The sequence below is a fragment of the Erpetoichthys calabaricus genome, chromosome 1, assembly GCF_900747795.2.
Source record: "Erpetoichthys calabaricus chromosome 1, fErpCal1.3, whole genome shotgun sequence".
Classification (NCBI taxonomy): Eukaryota; Metazoa; Chordata; class Cladistia; order Polypteriformes; family Polypteridae; genus Erpetoichthys; species Erpetoichthys calabaricus.
In genome coordinates this window covers 25,109,099-25,127,765 of record NC_041394.2, presented here as the reverse complement: position 1 = coordinate 25,127,765, position 18,667 = coordinate 25,109,099, and the positions used below count along the sequence as shown (strand labels likewise).

General features: G+C 39.6%; 1 protein-coding gene across 1 annotated transcript in view; it reads right to left on the bottom strand.

Moving 5' to 3' along the window:
• The window catches only part of LOC114647794 (spectrin beta chain, non-erythrocytic 4-like), a 432,215-nt gene that overhangs the window by 72,341 nt on the left and 341,207 nt on the right, over nucleotides 1-18,667 (bottom strand). The window contains exon 27 of the mRNA XM_028796437.2: nucleotides 11,139-11,519. Within this exon, the coding sequence (XP_028652270.1) occupies nucleotides 11,139-11,519 (381 nt within the window). The remainder of the gene's footprint in view (nucleotides 1-11,138; nucleotides 11,520-18,667) is intronic.

The window sequence follows — 18,667 nt, the reverse complement described above, 5'->3', positions numbered from 1 at the left end:
TAACTAAAGTAGCACGTTAAATGCTTTGTTTTGTATGTGTTCTTCTTTGTGCTCTATGAGTGTGAATCACTACGTGCTTCTTAAACAGGCTTTCTCTTCCTATGACAGGACACAGAATCCATTACATTCACGATATTACAGCTCTCTGAATAATTTAAATACTGAGATGTATACTTGATATTTTCATGATGATAGGAATTAAAGCATGTATTAAACATGGGAGCATGGTGGCGCAGTGATTGTTCATGCCTCACACAAGATGCTTGCTGCACCATGTGCGACCTTCGATGAAATCATTTATTGCAGCAGTACTGTTTCTTTCAAACGTACTAACCCCCAATTTCTGTCCTTCCTTTTCTTTCTCCAAATACCCAATTGTCACATAATCAGCTTTGTAATAGACATTAAGCCATCTGTAAGCTGAGAATGCCGATTCTTCAGAACTTTTAAGGAACATTGAAATATCTTCATAGTACATGTTTAATTATTCTATCCATCTATCCTTCCAGTGTTGCGCCAGCTCCAGCAAGAATATAGCATGAGGCAGGAACAATCTGTGAATGGAGCGCCAGCTCCTTGCTAGCGCTGCGGCACCGTGTCCTCACATGTTTTATTAACAATATAGATATATGAAGTTAAAGTTTTATCTGTATAATATAATAAACATATTTTGCTGCATTACATCTTAAAAATGATATCGTCATCGTATGTAAATACGCGCTTTATAAAGTGGCTCAGGTTGTGCAATATTATAACTGTATCACAAGTTTATAGTGAGGTGATTGTACTTATAAGTACAAACAGTTCTACAAGGAGCACTTGATGGACTGATTGAGTGTGTTTAGAGTTCTTGGGATGAAACTGTTTCTGAACCGCGAAGTCCGTTCAGAAAAGGCTCTGAAGCATTTGTTGCATGAGAGCAGTTCAAATAGACAGCATGGCTGAGGCAGCGTGTGCTTGATGCTGTATTCCGATAATTCTCTTTCCGATCAGCTGCTGTAGAGCTGTGATTCCACACTCAGATACAGTGATATAAATACTCCGAGTGGTGCAATGAGAGTAATATGGAAAAAGATGATCCGCTGTGGCAACCCCTAACAGGAGCATCTAAAAGAAAAAGAAGGTGAAGTGAGAGTAACAACGCTAAAGACGCTATGGTATTTAGAATAGTTTGGCTATTCCGTGGACCATTATATTGTTAAAAGTTAATTACAATCAAATGCCTTAAACTAATAAACAATATGTGGTTAATTTCAGTGTATATGATAAAGCCACATTAGGGATGTGGATCTAAAAAAGAAAGGGAAACAAAAACAGTGCTTTGACGCTGGGAGCCGCTGGTTTGCAAAATCGAGCGGAGAACTTGCATACGCCAGGATTTGAGCTACCATGAAAATGTGCGTGGCTTTACGTCAAGTTTAGGTTTTATACATTGTGATTTGAGCGTGTGTTGTGGGGTACAAAATCTGTACATTTTGGTTTAATTTCCATTATATTTTGTTCGAGACAAGACAACAGATGAACTACATTTAGGACAAATCAAGGTTTTTTTCCCTTACACCTCACCTTTAAAACAGCTGTTCCAACATAGAAAAGAAGACATGCTGGTGGCTCAATTACTTTATAACCTGGGAAAGGAAGACTGAGCCAATGCCTAATTATTTTACAGCCTGGGAAAGGAAGATCTACCGACACCTCAGAGAACTTAAAAGGTTTTATTGTTTGGGAAAATGGACAGTGAATTAATTCTTCATATTGAGAGCCAGCCAATCAGAAAATCTATCAATCACATCTTGCAAAAACCCTGGTACAATTTTAGAATAAATATGCCTCATCTGAGGAGTGAGTAGGGGAAGTAAGGACATAAGGAAGTAAGGAAGGAAGGAGGAAGAAGAATGGACGAAGATGCCACTGGTCGTCAGAAAAGCATCATGAATATTGATTGCTAGATCACAAGCCGCCTGTGACATTCATCCTTGTCATCTCTACTTTTTTTCGTAAGCTTTTTCTAAAGACTATATATATTCAGACTTTCCTATCAGTACCTATTTTCTATTATTCTTTGTTCCAGTGGTATTATTATTATTATTGTAATAAATACCATGCTGCTTTTAACTTTCTATGCTTTGTCTTAATGTCTAGAGTGATTGAAGTAATAAGTTAGATTTCTTGGAGCACCTAGGTGCAGTCGGACTTTTGCCATTATTTCTGTGCTGCAAGGTTTATTAGGCTGAGAGTGAGAACTCCACTCAATAGTAAGGAGCAGTATGTAAATGAGAAAAGCGCTATATAAATGTAATGAATTATTATTATTATTATTAAAGAAGGTATTCTTGGCTGATAAATGGCCTATAGTCAAGAGTGCTGAGTCCTTGTATGTTTAAATGTATTCTTGTAGACCAAAAGTAATATTTAGGTCTGAGATATCATTAAAACATCACATGTAGTTCATGCCGATAATAAGTAAGTCTCTTGAAGTGCTGAGTGACAGGCTGTGTTATACCTAAAGCACTTGTGTGGTTAAAAGTGCCAGAGGTTAACCAGCTGTGTGTGTGTCATTCATGGGGCACTGTTGTGGTTGCAGTCTGTGTGTATGCGTATTGCTATGTATGTGTGTGTTCATCTTAAAGTGCAACAGTAGACCAACCCGATAACGAGCTTGACGAGTACACTTACTCTTGAGGTAACAGGTAAAGGGTAAGTAGAGCGAAATACTATGATAATACAGCGTGGAAACGGGAGTATGCAACATTTTTTGTGCGTATGCATTGTTTATACATGAGGCCCCAGGTCACTAACTGTTCCACCTCTGCTCTGTAAGATGTTTCATCTTCATTATTGATGAGTCCTACTACTGTTGTATCATCAGCAAACTTACTGTGCTGATTTGTGCAGGACCTGGCAGTACAGTCATGTGTCAGCAAAGTAAAGAGCAATGGACTGAGCACACAGCCCTGAGGGGACCCCATACTCAGTTTGTAGGTACGCAATGTCTTAATGGCAACATGTCCTGTCTGTTGTCTTTCTGACTAGAAGTGCAAGATCCATTTACAAAGCATGGTGAGCAAGAGCATAGAAACTTTCACTATTAGCTGATGTGGGGTGATTGTATTAAAGGCTGAACCGAAGTCAATAAAAACTATCCCAGCATACCTGTTCTTTTTTCTCCAAGTGAGATAGTATGGTGTGTAGAACAAGTTTGATGGCATCATCTGTGGACTGATTGGTACAATATGTGAACTGTAAGGTGTCTAGCGAAGGTGTGAGGCTAGCTAGAATGTTACACATGACTAGTCATTCAAATCAGTGCCACAGACCAGTAGTCATTGAGGCGGGTTACAGTTGTTTTCTTGGTGGCAGCCTTAAACTGTGTAGGTACCACAAACTGCTGGAGACAGATGTTAACGATGTATGTAAAAACAACTGCTAACTCAGCAGCACAGTCGTTCAACACCCAACCAAGAATGTTATCAGGTCCCACAGCTTTATGTGGTTTGACACAACTCAGTGTCCTCCTCACGTCAGCTGTACACAGTCTACAGTAAGGACCTCCTCCCCTGGTGAATAATTCAGTGCCTCAAACCTGTCATAGAACTCATAAAGCCTGTCAGGGAGAGAAGCATCAATGACCTCAAACTGTGGTACTACTTTATAGTCCGTAATGGCCAAAAACCTAAAAACTATTTCAAATTTAGAGATGAACACAAAAACTGAGAAAACATCCACTTGGGCAAAAAATGATCTACAGCTGCTCCTTGTTTACCCAGTTTCCATATCTAAGTGCCAACTTCAATGAATCCAGTCATTCTAGACTACCTAAAGAACAATGCTGGCCAAGTTTTAAAATGGTTGCACCATTTTCTGGATCAGACTAAATATGTCAAGTGGTGACCTTTTAAGAAGTTTATGGATGAAATATTTGGACAACTTAGTTATTAGCTGTGTTCAGATGGTGCAAAGCTGACTGCACAGACCCAAGGCTGTCTCGACTGCCAAAGGTGCAGCAACTAAATACTGACTTCAAGGGGGTGAATACTTATGCAATCAATTATTTAATGTTTTATATTTGTAATTAATTTAGATCACTTTGCAGAGAACTGTTTCCATTTTGACATTTAAAGAGTCTTTTCCTGTTATTCAAAAAAGTTAAATTAAATCCAAAATGTGAAAACTATCAAAGGAGATTAAGACTTTTTATAGGCATTGCATGTTAGTTTTAAGAAGGAGGTGGGACAGTTTTGAAACAATAAGGTAAACATTTCAGAATTTGTGAAATTCTCCAGAATTGGCACTACCTTCAAGTTATAAAGTAACTTCAACGTCAGGAGGAACAATGTACTACAAAGAAGGACTTGTCAACCAGGATGAAGAATAATGACCCTGACCTGTCTGGCCTGAAAAAAGGACCTCCACCTTGTTTTTGATTGCCTTTGAGACCAGATAGAAGAACCTCTAAAACCTCTGATAGTACAAGACTCTTTGTTGGTGTATGACAGACTGGCATTGCCCATTTTGCTTTGCTATTGTTTCAGACACAGCTACCAGACCCTCTTAACTTCAGTTGAAATGTCAGTTCTTTCCCCACAGGGCCACTTTGAAATGCAGTTTCTGCATCTCATCTGATGAGACCGATCAATCACAGGCAAAATGGCATCCAGAGATGTCTCCACAACACACCATTTAAACACGTCGGTGGTGAACAAAGAGCCATAACTCAACCACTGGCAGCCTTAATGGACACAACTTTTCATCAATTGTCAACCAAAAGGTTAGAATAATGTGTACCCAGGAGACCAATAGCAAAACACCCATCCCTTAATTTTTAACTCATTGCAAGCACTAGCACTGTGCTCTCAGTTGGCTACAGTATGGCGCAACAAACGCTGGAGCAATCCCTTTTACTCCAATGGGAAACTGGTGCTGGACTGGAAGAGTGGAAGGCAGTCTGTAACACAGGGTGCCACAAGTCCAAGCTTTGGTTAAGCAAAGAGATACCGTAAGTAAAGCCAGATCTTTGTCCCACTAAAGTCAGAAGTCAACTAATTGTTGACTACCCAGCAGGTGTAAATTTTATGCTAGCAAATAAGGACTACCGTGTGTGAAGCCTACTAGAAAAAGGTGAGACCAATGTAAAGAAGGAGAAGAGCCCCTGAAAAAAGACAGAAAAAGCATCCTGAACATCCATCCATGTGTGCCAGAGTAACCTGACCTAGACGGATTGTGACAAAGCATCACCTTTATCTGGAGCCAACAGAAACCAAACCATAAGTACACTTATTCTGATTCTGAGAACTATAGATAGTAACTTAGCAGTTAGGATGAAGCCAGCTAATGTATTCTGGTGATTGGTATCATCGTAACTGGAAAGTAACTTTTGTGAAGGGTAAGTTTGTAGCTATTGCAAATTTATCTTGCCAAATCCAATAGGAAAGTTTAGGACAGTATCACACACACACACACACACACACACACACACACACATGCCCACCTACACAGAGGAACTGTGGTTGTGTGTGTGTGGTGGGGGTAAACCAGTGCAGACTATCTGTGAACAAATCAATGCCATCATAATAGTGCAGGCACTAGGAACATTGCTAGCTAAAACCTTATCTATCATGATCAAATTAATGGAAAGATCAGAATTCATAAGTTATGTGCCTTTTTCTATAGGAGACGAAAAAATTATACTAAACTGAGAAATAAAATGTATTAAGTTACATGCTTTTTTTCTGTATGACAAAATAAGATCAAACTAAGTCAAGAAATAAAACTCATAAGTTATGTGCCTTTTTAAACAATAGAAGAAAAGATCAAACTAGGCTAGGACAGATTTGTGTTTTGTCTTGTTTGTTATTTCTCTATATACACTTGGATATATACACATTCTGTTATTCTGATGTTATGAATAAATTGTATTATTTGGTTTATGGCAGCAAGTATGTTTGGGTTGTTTGTTGAAAAACAATCACCAAATCCAAAAGAAAAAAGAGAGAGTAAAAGTTATTTAATGTGGACTTTCACCAATTTATGAACTTCATTAATAAACTATATCAATGTCTTCATAGTTCTATCATCCTGGCAGGAAGGTGAAGCAGAGACCCCTCACACATACAATATTGGCCATGTACTTAAAAGCATTGTGACCAATTATTACATTAAATTAGGTGGGGTGGGACCCCAACTCCCCACAATTACCCTTCATTTTATCTATACTAATAAAAGGCAAAGCCCTCACTGACTGACTCACTCATCACTAATTCTCCAACTTCCCGTGTAGGTAGAAGGCTGAAATTTGGCAGGCTCATTCCTTACAGCTTACTTACAAAAGTTAGGCAGGTTTCATTTCGAAATTCTACGCGTAATTGGTCATAACTGGAACCTGTTTTTTGTCCATATACTCTAATGGAGGAGGCGGAGTCACGTATCGCGTCATCACGTATTACGCCTCCTACGTAATCACGTGAACTGAAAACGAGGAAGTGATTTACAGCACGAGTCAAACGCGGGAACGAAGGTAAATGACGTTAATTGTTGAGTGTCTTTTAATACTGTGTAATTGTAGAGTGTCTTTTAATACTGTGTAAGCATACATATTAACACATGCGCAATTAAACGTGTGCATTTACGGGGTGATTTCTCAGGCTTAAAAGCTCGACTTTTATTAAAAAGGTAAATGCAAACTGTTTTCATTCTGAAGGGCACAAACCACGTTAGATTTCAGCCGTTAAACGCGCAAAAATGTCCGTACACCAGATAAATAAGCGCAACATATTATCAGTTGTATTGTATGCTTACAATACATATAGAAATGTGTTAATCGTTAACTAATATTATGGGATGGTGTTTTTCGACTCGCGCCTTGATTTAAACGATTGCATATCTTGGTGGGTTTGCGTAGCTTATTGTCAATATCTTTACACCTCTTTTTAAGACTTAATTTAAAAAGGTTTTCTTTTCTTCTTAATTAAAATTTAAAAGCAATACTTCACCGCTGCGAAGCCCCTCTAGCGCTGACGTCCGACGTTCGATTACCGTAAGCGAGTGCAGTGAGTGTGTACGCCTGATGAGCCAAGAATAAGGGGGAAAGACGTGTCGCGTACTCTTTGCATTATTTGACAATAAACTATTTTCATCCATTCTATGATCTGCTTCTCACAACTGAAGGCACTGTGGCTGATGTTACCTGACTTGCTGGCCAACCATAAGCGTTACCTGGTAGGTAACCACCCACTCACTTCACTCCCTTACGGGAATCGAATGTCGGACGTCAGCGCTAGAGGCGAAGCCCCTAAAATTGCGCCACGGCGTGTGGTTCATTTATTTGACAGCATATAGATCGGGGTAATTACATTCACGCCATTCGTAGTCTGATTCACAATCTGATTGTATGGGTGGTTACCTACCAGGTAACGCTTATGGTTAGCCAGCAAGTCAGCTCGAACTGATCACTCGAGTGAAGGCAGTGTCACAAAAAAACAGATCCTTAACAAACTGTTATTGGTATATTTTCCCTCAATTTTAAAAGGTTTTCTTTTCTTCTTAATAAAAATTTAAAAGCAGTACTTTGCCGGTGCGAAGCGCGGGGATTTGAGCGACTGACACATACAGACATATTCATGAGTGCAGGTACTTCGGAAAGAAAGCACCGTGTAAACCTAAAGTTTAAATTAAGTTCATAGACCTACAAAAGGTTGCCATTGATTTCAGGCAAGATTGCTTTTCTCCTGTACAACTATACGTTGCATTCTTAACAGTAAGCTTGCACAGCTTGGCCATATTACAACCGGAGTGCTGAACTGACAATGTCGTATACAAACAGAACTATAACAATCGTAATAAACAAACAAAAAAAAAAAGCGAAGAACCCTTGGATTTAATAAAAAGGCTCCTTCCTTGGCGAACCAAGGAAAAAGGAAGACCTTATATGGCGTTCGTTTATAAAACAGCGGAAAAGCTGTGTTAAGGCTGCTTCACAAAAAAACAGATCCTTAACTAATTGTTATTGGGATATTTTCTATATATATATATATATATATATATATATATATATATATATATATATATATATATATAGATATAGATATATATCTGTGGTGGGTTGGCACCCTGCCCAGGATTGTTTCCTGCCTTGTGCCCTGTGTTGGCTGGGATTGGCTCCAGCAGACCCCCGTGACCCTGTGTTCGGATTCAGCGGGTTGGAAAATGGATGGATGGATGGATATAGATATATATATATATATATATATATATATATATATATATCTATATATATATGTATATATAGATGTATATAGAGATATAGATATATACAGATATACATATATAGATATATATATATATATATATATATATATATATATATATATATATATATGTATGTATGTCTATATATAAATATGTAAGCTTATAAGTACTGCCTTACTTCTCTTTAAGAAAGGAAAATGTAATGATACTTGATTTAAACGATTCCATGTCTGGGTGGATTTGCGTAGCTTATTGTCAATATCTTTACACCTGTTTTTAAGACTTATTGACTGAAACAGGCTTTCACGAAAAAAGTTAGGGCTTTGCTACAAGATACACCCTCCACAAGTTAAGGAAGTAAAAATAAAGGTATATATTTCTGTTTTATTTAAACCTTTTAAGTTTGTATGCATAACCCCATTTGGCTGTTTTAGTTTTTTTTTCTTTCTTCAGTAATATCTCCTTAAAGAAAAACAACATATGCATTTTACTTTTTTTGTTTCTCTTTAGCAATATTTTAGTGTAAAAGGATAACCAGTATTTAAACCTTTTATGTTACTTTATAAATTTATTTTACACAATGTTGAAAAATTAATAAGAAAGCTACATATTTTGGCAGCTGCTGCTTTAATTTTCAATGAAATGAAAAAAGCTCTCCAAGAGAAAACGTCAATGAAGAAGAAACAGTTTGCACTATCTAAAAAGGAGAAACCCTCATTTATAAAGGTTTGCTGCAGATGACTTAACTGAAAATAAATGAATAGTTCCTATGTGTATAATACATATTTATCTATTTGACTTATGCCTTTATTCCAGCAACTTGCAACATCTGAGGTACAATTTGTTACATTACTTTTGTTTTTTGCAGAACAGGCAGATGAAGTGACTTCCTCAGGGTCACACAGTGGTGTCAGTACCAGGATTTGAACTGACAAGCTCCGGGTTTGCTGAAATATTACTGAAGAAAGAAAAAAGACGAAAATGGGCAAATGGGGCTATGCATACAAATGTCCATCCATCCATTATCCAACCCGCTATATCCTAAATACAGGAGCCAATAAGTAGATATGTATATATACAGTATATATATATATATATATATATATATATATATATATATATATATATATATATATATATATATATATATATATGTGTGAATGTATGTATGTATGTATATATGTATGTCTATATTTATATGTACAGTATATATATATATATATATATATATATATATGTAGATATGTAAATTTGTATATGTATATGTGGATGTGTATATGTATATGTAGATATGTATATATATGTATATATGTTTATGTATATATATGGTGACATAACCTCTTTAACACACTACTTCTCCACTGCGAAGCGCGGGTATTTTGCCAGTTTTACCATAAAAATCAAATGTGGAATACTCAATAGTGATAAACTCATAAATAAGGGAATAAATTATGAAGATGACAGAAATCCAGTTGGACTGCAAAGTATACATCATAATCCCAATCCAGCTTTGCTTTTCATTTTTCAAATAACTAAACTACAGCCACTGGCTTCTTAGATGGTCCTCCTAGTAGTCGTGTAAAAACAGATTTCCTGTTGTTATTATTTATCAGTAGCGCCTCTCTTGATTCACGGATACAGTGTCTTACTTGTGTTTCTGAATGGATGAGTAGTAATTTTCTCAAACTAAATAAGGAGAAAACAGAAATTTTAGTGATTGGCAAATATTGGATATAATGAGGGTTAGGATTAGGGTTGATCCATTAGGATTAAAAGTCAAGACGGAGGTAAAGAACTATTGACTCTGACCTGAATTTTACATCACATATTAATCAGATTATTAGGACAGCATTTTTTCACTTAAGAAATTTAGCAAAAGTTAGACCTCTTATAACTCTGCAAGAGGCTGAGAAATTAGTTCACGCTTTTGTTTTCAGTCGACTACATTAATGTAACGCACTCCTCTCAGGTCTACCCAAAAATGATATCAATCGCTTGCAATAAGTGCAGAAAGAAGCTGCCAGAATCTTAACTAGGAAAAGAAAATCCAAGCACATCTCTCCAGTTTTGATGTCATTACATTGTTTACCTGTGCCATTTAGAATTGATTTTAAAATACTGCTTATGGTTTACAAAGCCTTCAATAATCTGCTCCATCTTATATCTCAGAATGCCTGTCACCTTACACTCCAAATCGTAACCTTAGATCTTCAAATGAGTGTCTGCTTAGAATTCCAAGAACTAAACTTAAAAGAAGTGATGAGGGTAGCCTTCTGCTGTTATGCACCTAAAATCTGGAATAGCTTAATGATAGAAATTTGCCAGGCTACTACAGTGGAGCACTTTAAAAAACTGCTAAAAATTCATTATTTTAACATGGCTTTCTCATAGCTTCATTTTAATTTAACTCTGATATTCTGTATATGTATTTAACTATCATTATCATTCTTGGTGGCTCCGTAATCTGTACTAACCCCTACTTTCTCAGCTGTTCCTTTTCCGGTTTTCTGTGGTGGTAACCTGCACCACCAACACCTGATCAAAGCACCGTGATGTCCCAACATTGATGGATTTACCATGAGGACTGATTGAGGTCATTTATGTTAGGTAGAATGCCCAGTGGGTGCTGGGTGGTCTCGTGGCCTCGGAACCCCTGCAGATTTTATTTTTTTCTCCAGCCGTCTGGAGTTTTTTTTGTTTTTTCGGTCCTCCTGGCCATCAGACTTACTGTTATTCTATGTTAATTAGTATTGCCTAATTTTATTTTTATATTTTGTTTTTTTTCATCCTGTAAAGCACTTTTAGATACATCTTTTGTATGAAAATGTGCTATATAAATACATGTTGTTGTTGTTCAAAATGTAGGTTTCACCTTTCCAAAGTGATTTTCTTACCTGGGTGACAAGCAACTGGAGTTCATGTTCAAAGCTGTGCATGAGCCTCTGCAGAGTGCTGGTATTTGCAGTCCCCCCTTGGCGTGCACGCACCTCTGGCAGGCGCTTCTGTTTGTCTTCAATTTGAACCAGCACCTCTCGGCAATCAGCAAAATACTTGTGTAGTTGGTGGGATGCAGCCAGCATTTGGGCACGCGTCTCCATTAATTCCAACAAGTCTGCCCAGGCCTCATTCACGCCATCCTTCCACTCTGCAATTGTTGCTGCATCCGAATGTCCATAGTCGATCAGCTCATCCACCATCTGATTCACAGCTGATACCCGCTCCTGCCCCAGGGTTCCTGTTTCTGTGGCAAACTTTGTAAACTTTTCTTGGAGCATCTAGAAAATTAGATGAGGTTCGTTAACAAAAACAAATGTGTAAATTATTAATCATATACCACAACTAAATATACCTAACAAAGACACAAATTCCAGTTATACTGTATCGTTTCAGAAGAAGATTCCCCAATCTTGAAACACTGAATTTGAAACCATTTTTGGAGCTTGCCTGATTAGTCCAAAGTACTGAGAGGTTAGATCCCATCCCAGCAGCATCAGAAGTAAATCTTGGATGAGATGGTAGCCATTCTCACTCATACTTCATTTAGGTTTTCAAGTCAATTTAACAGCACAGACTGAGAGATGAAACCAAAGCACTCCTATGAAACCCACACAGACATGGTGAGTACATGAGAATTGAAGCCACATCACAGGAGCTAAGAGGTAGCAGCACACAACACAGTTCCTCTGTGCGATGTGTATATGATATTTTAATTGATTAAATGTGTGGTCCACTCTACTGAACATTGCGTTTGTATGTGTGCATCACATGCCAGTGGAGGATAGTTCTCAATAAACACTGTATTAGGGTCTGCACTTTTTCAGTGGGTCACAGAATACATTTAGGAGTAGGTAATGTAAAAGATGCTATGGATAGGCTGGTATCCCAGTTGGAATGATCAGTGCATCTGTACCCAGCTGGGATGCCAATATAAGAGATGGAAATTGGGAAAATGGTTCCTGGTGCCATGTGTTCCCTTATTATACTGGATGGCAGCATCCCTCAGGTGGAGTTCCCTGTTGGACACCCACAGGGACCCTGGGTATCACTTCATTGAGCTACTGGGAACAAGAAGATACGTAAATTCCACCTGAACCAGAACTGCTTCCTGAATACAGCGTGGATGTGGTGGAAGTGCTCCCAGGTCCAAAGTGAGTCCACAACCTCAGCCAGGCAACTTGGAGTACAAAGTGAGGGAGAAAGTAAAAGATGAATGGGCTATCACTGGTCAAGACTCAGCATTTTCAGGAGTAGTCAGTTGTGTGTTGGGAGAAGTGGTGCAGCATGCCCCCTGTAGGCCACAGCAGCAAGTTGGCAAGCACTCATCTGCCACATTACAAGTTCTGTATGATGATATCTTATGAAACTTGAAGGGTCCTTAGACAATGCAACTTGCATTTTTATAAGGAAACAGTCATTGACACCGAAGGTGAATGGATTCTCTTCTAGTTTTAGTTTTTTTCCCTATAATGTCCTCTTTTATTCCTCTGTATTTTGTTTCTACTGTTAGTTCTTTGTTCCATGCCCCCTTAGCTGCTCAGCATTTTTTGCACTGATGAAGTTACTGTTTAACATTGACGAGTGTGAGGGGTAATCTTTGTGAACATGATATTTACTACATAAATATAAATTACTAGGCTGCATGTGGTCTTCAGAAGAAAAAACAACTTGAAGACTCCATAGTAGTTTTACTATTTTCGTGAACTTGGGGAGGCAACAGTTAACACTTAAAAATGACCCAGTGCAGAGGACATGGACCCACCTGTGCTTGATTTTGTAAGAAGACATCGGCGATACCATATCTTAGCTGTATCGCTGGCATGTGAGTCCTATTAATCTTTGTCTCGAGAAAATACCTTAAGATAGACAATGTTTTTAGTGAAAACTCCAAGCCTTGCCCTTCATTGCTGAGGTGTTTCACTTGCACGTTGTTGAGGTGTGGCATTTGCTTCCTTTCAATGTTGTGTCTCTTCATCTGTGTCATTAGCAGAAAGTCGTTATTGCGGGGTGATGTTTGCTGCATGCAGGTCTTTCATAGTGAGAAGTGAGGTGCATGCAAGTGCTGACAAAATGTAAATGTGCATGCATGCGCCATCTAGTGGCTGTGGCTGAACATGAGCAGAGCGGGCTGCTCCATACACACACACAGGTCTTTCGTTCACATACAGTACTCACTTTGCTTGCCCAACCCCAACCGGGGGGCGGCACACTATGCTCCAGCCACGTTGCATCTCTGCTTTTGAATGCACGCTAAGGAGATGTGGTTGGATCAGCTGCTGGCTTTCTGCTGCTGCTGTTGAGCTGCATGTTCTGCTTGTCATGCTGCGTGTCAATCATTTAAAAGCCTGTCCAGCAGCTGTCCTTTTGTCTCACTGCCTTGTCTCATTTGATGTTAAAGTGTCTCTCATGGGACGTGAAAGTGTCTTCCAAGAAGATCAGGTATCAACCCAAGATTTTTTTTATTATAATAGAGAGATGTTTAATATTATACACATTATCAGGCAATCAACATCACTAGATAATAGCATAAAGAGTAAGACAATAGGCTCAAGTGGCCAAAAACTAAGGTCCCTCTTTAGGGTGGTGGGGCTCATCATCAGTAACAGTGTCCATGAGAATGCTGAATGACCTACTTTAGGTACAGAACTGCTACTGTGTACTGAAAAGGACATTTCAAGTGGTCTTTGTTGAATTGGCCCTTCATTAGGCTTGGCACACAGTGGGGCAAATCCAGGGCCAGGACACAATAAGGAGTGTCACACACGTGTGCATGGGAGGCAGCTAAAGGTCTTGAATGAGGGTGATTCCGAGCCAGACCGGGATGTAGCAGAGTGCACTGACTCTTTTTCTTGCTTATTTACAGATCGTTCATGGGAAATCCCACCTGGTCGTCAAGCCTGCTTCCGACCCCTTTGAGGTCACTTCTGGGTCTGAGCCTATGGACAAAGACCCTTCCGGTTCTGATCCCCCCGATGTCATTTCCTGTATTGGCCTTTAAAAGCCGCCACTTATCCCTATCCCTTTAGTTCTATTTTGGACTCTGAATTGTGCACCTCAATGCTATCATTTTTGCAATTTTGCAGCCAGGAAACAATATGGGTGGCTGCCCCAAACCTTGCTATGGCTCTTGGTCGAGTTTGTGACAGGAGATAACGTCACTCAGCTTCAAGATGCCACAGAAGGAAAGGGAGACCTATGCAAAGAGTCGGGTGATGAAGTTGTAAAGGAATAAAATTGTACGGTATGACAGCAATGTATATTATGCCTTTGATGTACCAGGATGTTTCGTCATTTAATGACCTTTTATTATTTATTCCAAGAGTCCCTCTGACTGTGTTATAAATACTCTCTTTTGGAAAAGGGATTTTGAATTTGGTGCTAGGACACTGCCCTGCCACCTCCAAAGCATTCTGGCAAAGAAAAGCTTGGTCCCAGTCAGTGTCCTTAATCTCTTCCTTTCAAGAATCTCCTGCAAATCCCTAATTTATTGGGTCTGCACATTAGTATGCCCCGATCAGATCTCTCACAAAATAAGAAGTTAATATGATGGAAAATTAAAGAAGATAGTAACATGTTTTGAACATGGCTCATGTTGACTAAATTGTTTTTTGGCTAAAAAGAAGAACTTGTGTGTATTTGTCATTCTTGCAGGGAGTGCAATAACCTGGAAATGAGTCATGTAATTAAGCCGACAGTTAGATAAGAGACTGACATCCGCCTCCGATTAAGAGATTAGTTGCAGTGAAAACCTGTAATCACGGTAGGCCTCCATGGACTGAGTGGTGTTCCAGTGCCTTCCCGCTGAGGATATTCTCCTCTAGAGCTCAGCTACTGATCAAATGGGATTTCTGCACGGAATACGACTCGGGAAGAGAAGAGTCATTAAAAGATGGAGGAGGGGTAGCACTGCAACTGCCTCCTGCCCACTTCGCCAAGCTTGGCTCCCGAATGTAAAGCGTGTTGAGAAACTGGCTAACTAATAGCACATTTATGAATCATTCAATAATAAAGAACAAATTGTCCAGTCCATTAAACATAATATGACCATTTTCAGAAATAAAAATTGAAATATAAGCGCTAGTTTTTCTCCAAATGTTACCCAGTAATGGCATTATTTATCATAGTGCAGTATGCTAAGCCGTTTTTTTTTTAGTTTTGAGGTTTCTGCATGCAGTCGTAACAATTTTTAATCTACAACTGATGCTAGTGTTTTCTTCAAATGACACTCTAATTACCTTACAACAGAGGTGCCACAGTGGCTGAAGGTTTTCATTTCAACCACTATTTTAATTAAATAACTATTGACATTTTATAATACTTTCTAGCCAAACCAGTGCAAAAACCACCAATGTGCAGCGTTCACCTGGATGATGCGATGGCAGCCATACTTGCACCAGTACACTCACCACACATTAGCTATTGGTTAGTGATGGGGAGTGGGAGATAGCCAATCAGATACAGGGGATGATCAGGAAACCACATTGGACAAGGCCATGATGGGCAATTTAGCCAGGACATCGGGATACACCCTAGATAGATAGATAGATAGATAGATAGATAGATAGATAGATAGATAGATAGATAGATAGATAGATAGATAGATAGATAGATAGATAGATAGATAGATAGATAGATAGATAGATAACTTTATTAATCCCAAGGGGAAATTCACATACTATTCAAATTCCCTACTCTTAATGAATGATGCCCAGGGATCTTTAATAACCACAGAGCGTCAGGAAGGATGGCACAATTTTCACTGCACTGGGACATTGAGATCCACACACAAACCACTGGGTAAGCACCCCCTGCTGGATTTACCCAACACCTTCTCCAGCAGCATCCCTAGCTTTTCCTAGATGGTCTCCATTCCAAGTACTGGCCGGGCGCTAACATGCTTCGCTTCTGATGGATGAAAAGTTCTGAAGCGCAGGTGGTATGGCTGCTGATGCTAAAGCACCTTAGCATGACATCCATTACAGAAACGCTCTTTGGAATTGATATTTCTTATAAAGGGACATTATACAAAATAAAGACCGTGTATCTGCTTAATGGACAGGATGGTTACACATTGTTTAGTGCTGCTTCTACGCAGATTCAGCACGCTGGTCACAGTTTATGTGGCTTTTATGTGCTCATCTCAAGACTGTGTGGAGTTTTACTCCACTGAATCTTCCCAAAAATGTTTGCAATGCTTTAAATGGACAGTCTAAAATGGCCCCTTAATAGTGTGTGTGTGTGTAAGTAAGGCCCTATGATGAACTGTCATCTCATCCTGGGCTGGTCCCAGCCTTGTGTGTAATGATACCACAATAGGTTCTGGTTTCCTGATGACCCTGAACTGGATGATTCAGGTTTAAGAATTATATTCTCAAAACTGCTTTACTATTGTACATCAATTTGCTACTGTGGGACACGGCCAGTAGTTCAACCCAGCTGGGATGCCCCTGGAATGGAAAGATTGGGGAAGGCAACTGATCAAGGACACTGCCTCCCCCAAGATGATAGATGGCAGCTTCCCTGGAATGTAGCGGTGCCCCGGATGCCTGTAGGTCACTATAGGACTTGGAGTTCAGCAACACAGTCCTGCTGGGTAGCGTGGGTGCCGCCAGGACACGCTACAGGGAGACTGGGGATCCCTACTGGTTACATAGCCTGGAAGTACTTCAAAGTCCCGGGGACGGAAGCAAGGAAGTACTTCCGGGTTGAAGAAATTACAAGTTCTCCATCTGTGCTGACGTGCTGACTAGTCACGTGGATGGAAGGACAGAAGCACTTCCAGGTCAAGGGCTATATAAAGGAATGTTGGAGACCCAGCAAGTGAACCGGAGTCGGGACGAGTGTGACAGAGCTTGCTGGGAGGAGGAGGAGAGAATTATTGTGTTTATTTATTGTATTGTATTGCCTGTCTATTACGGCTGGAGTGCTTTGGAGGCACTGCTTAGAAAGAGGAAGAATTAAAAATACTTCTGAGTGCTTTCAACCGGTGTCTGCGTCTGTCTGTTGGGTTTAACAGGGCGACAATGACCCCTAGTGTTCTTACACTACAAAAATTGTATTCTAAACTGGGGTTTTTATAAACTTTAAAAATACTTTCTCTGCTCTTGCATCTTACAATGGGGCACTATGCATCCATACATGATAGAAAAAGCCTTAAGATCTACCAAATAACAGCAATGATTTCGACTTATGAAAACGTGTCTTCCGTGTTTATGAGGCATCTTTATGATAACAGAAGGAAACAAGAAATAATCATTTTATCACAGATTCTTGGGCCTATTTTCTCAAGGTAAGGTTAAGTTTCTTGCTCATTTGTGAGCTGTGACAACCCAACACCGAACCTGCGTGGGCGGAGTGGTGGCTCTGAGGCTAAGGATCTGCACTGGTAATCGGAAGGTTGCCGGTTCGAATCCCGTAAAATGCCAATAGAGACTCTGCTCTGTTGGGCCCTTAAGCAAGGCCCTTAACCTGCAATTGCTGAGCGCTTTGAGTAGTGAGAAAAGCGCTATATAAATGCAAAGTATTATTATTATTATTATTATTTTACACAGACAAACTGAAAGAAGATGCATGGCAAGTGGCAGCATTGTGAAAAGAGCACATAGGAGTTTACTTGTACCATGAGGTGGAAGGATGGAGGAAGGAAGCTTCTTTAGAAGTGCTGGATGGCAGCCCCCCTTGGTTGCAGTGGTGCCATGGTTTCCTACAGGGCATCATGGGAATTGGAGTTCTTTGACTCAGCCCTGTTGGGTTCTGTAGCTGCCGCCAGGGGCTGCTGCATGGACTGGGGATCCCTACTTTGTGGGGCTCCAGCCATACCGGTAAGCGCTCCTGGGCCAAACCTTCGGGACACCGGAAGTGCTTCCTGGGATTACTTAAAAAGTGTTGCCTGCCATGACTCCGGGAGTCAGTGTAGGGAGGAAAAGGGACGACGCTTGCTGGATGAGGAGTGGAGGTGGAAGGAGAGAAAGAAGGCAAAGACAGAGTGCTGTGTACTGCTTTGTGCTTTTGAAACTGTGCTGTGCAGGTGGGAAATTATTAGGAAGAGTTTCCCAGAGCTGAATAAAAGCCTGTGTTGTGCTGGACTTGTGCCTTGTGTCTGTCTGTGTCGGGTTTGGGGAGCTGGTGCACCCTCTGATTTCCACAACACATTCAATACATTTAAACTGAACTGATTACACTGAATTGTGCTTTTTAATAAAAGCCATGCACTCACATGATCAAAACAAACAAAAAAATAAAAAATCAAATCAGAAAAAGGCAGACTGAAGCGCCACAACACAACGCAATAATCAATTTCTTTTTTTTTTTTATACATGATGAGTCACTCTTGTGGATGACATAGGAATAAAACAATGAAGCACAATGTTTTTGACCCTGATGCCAATCAATCTGTTAATACAAGCAGACCCTGTGTACAACCTGG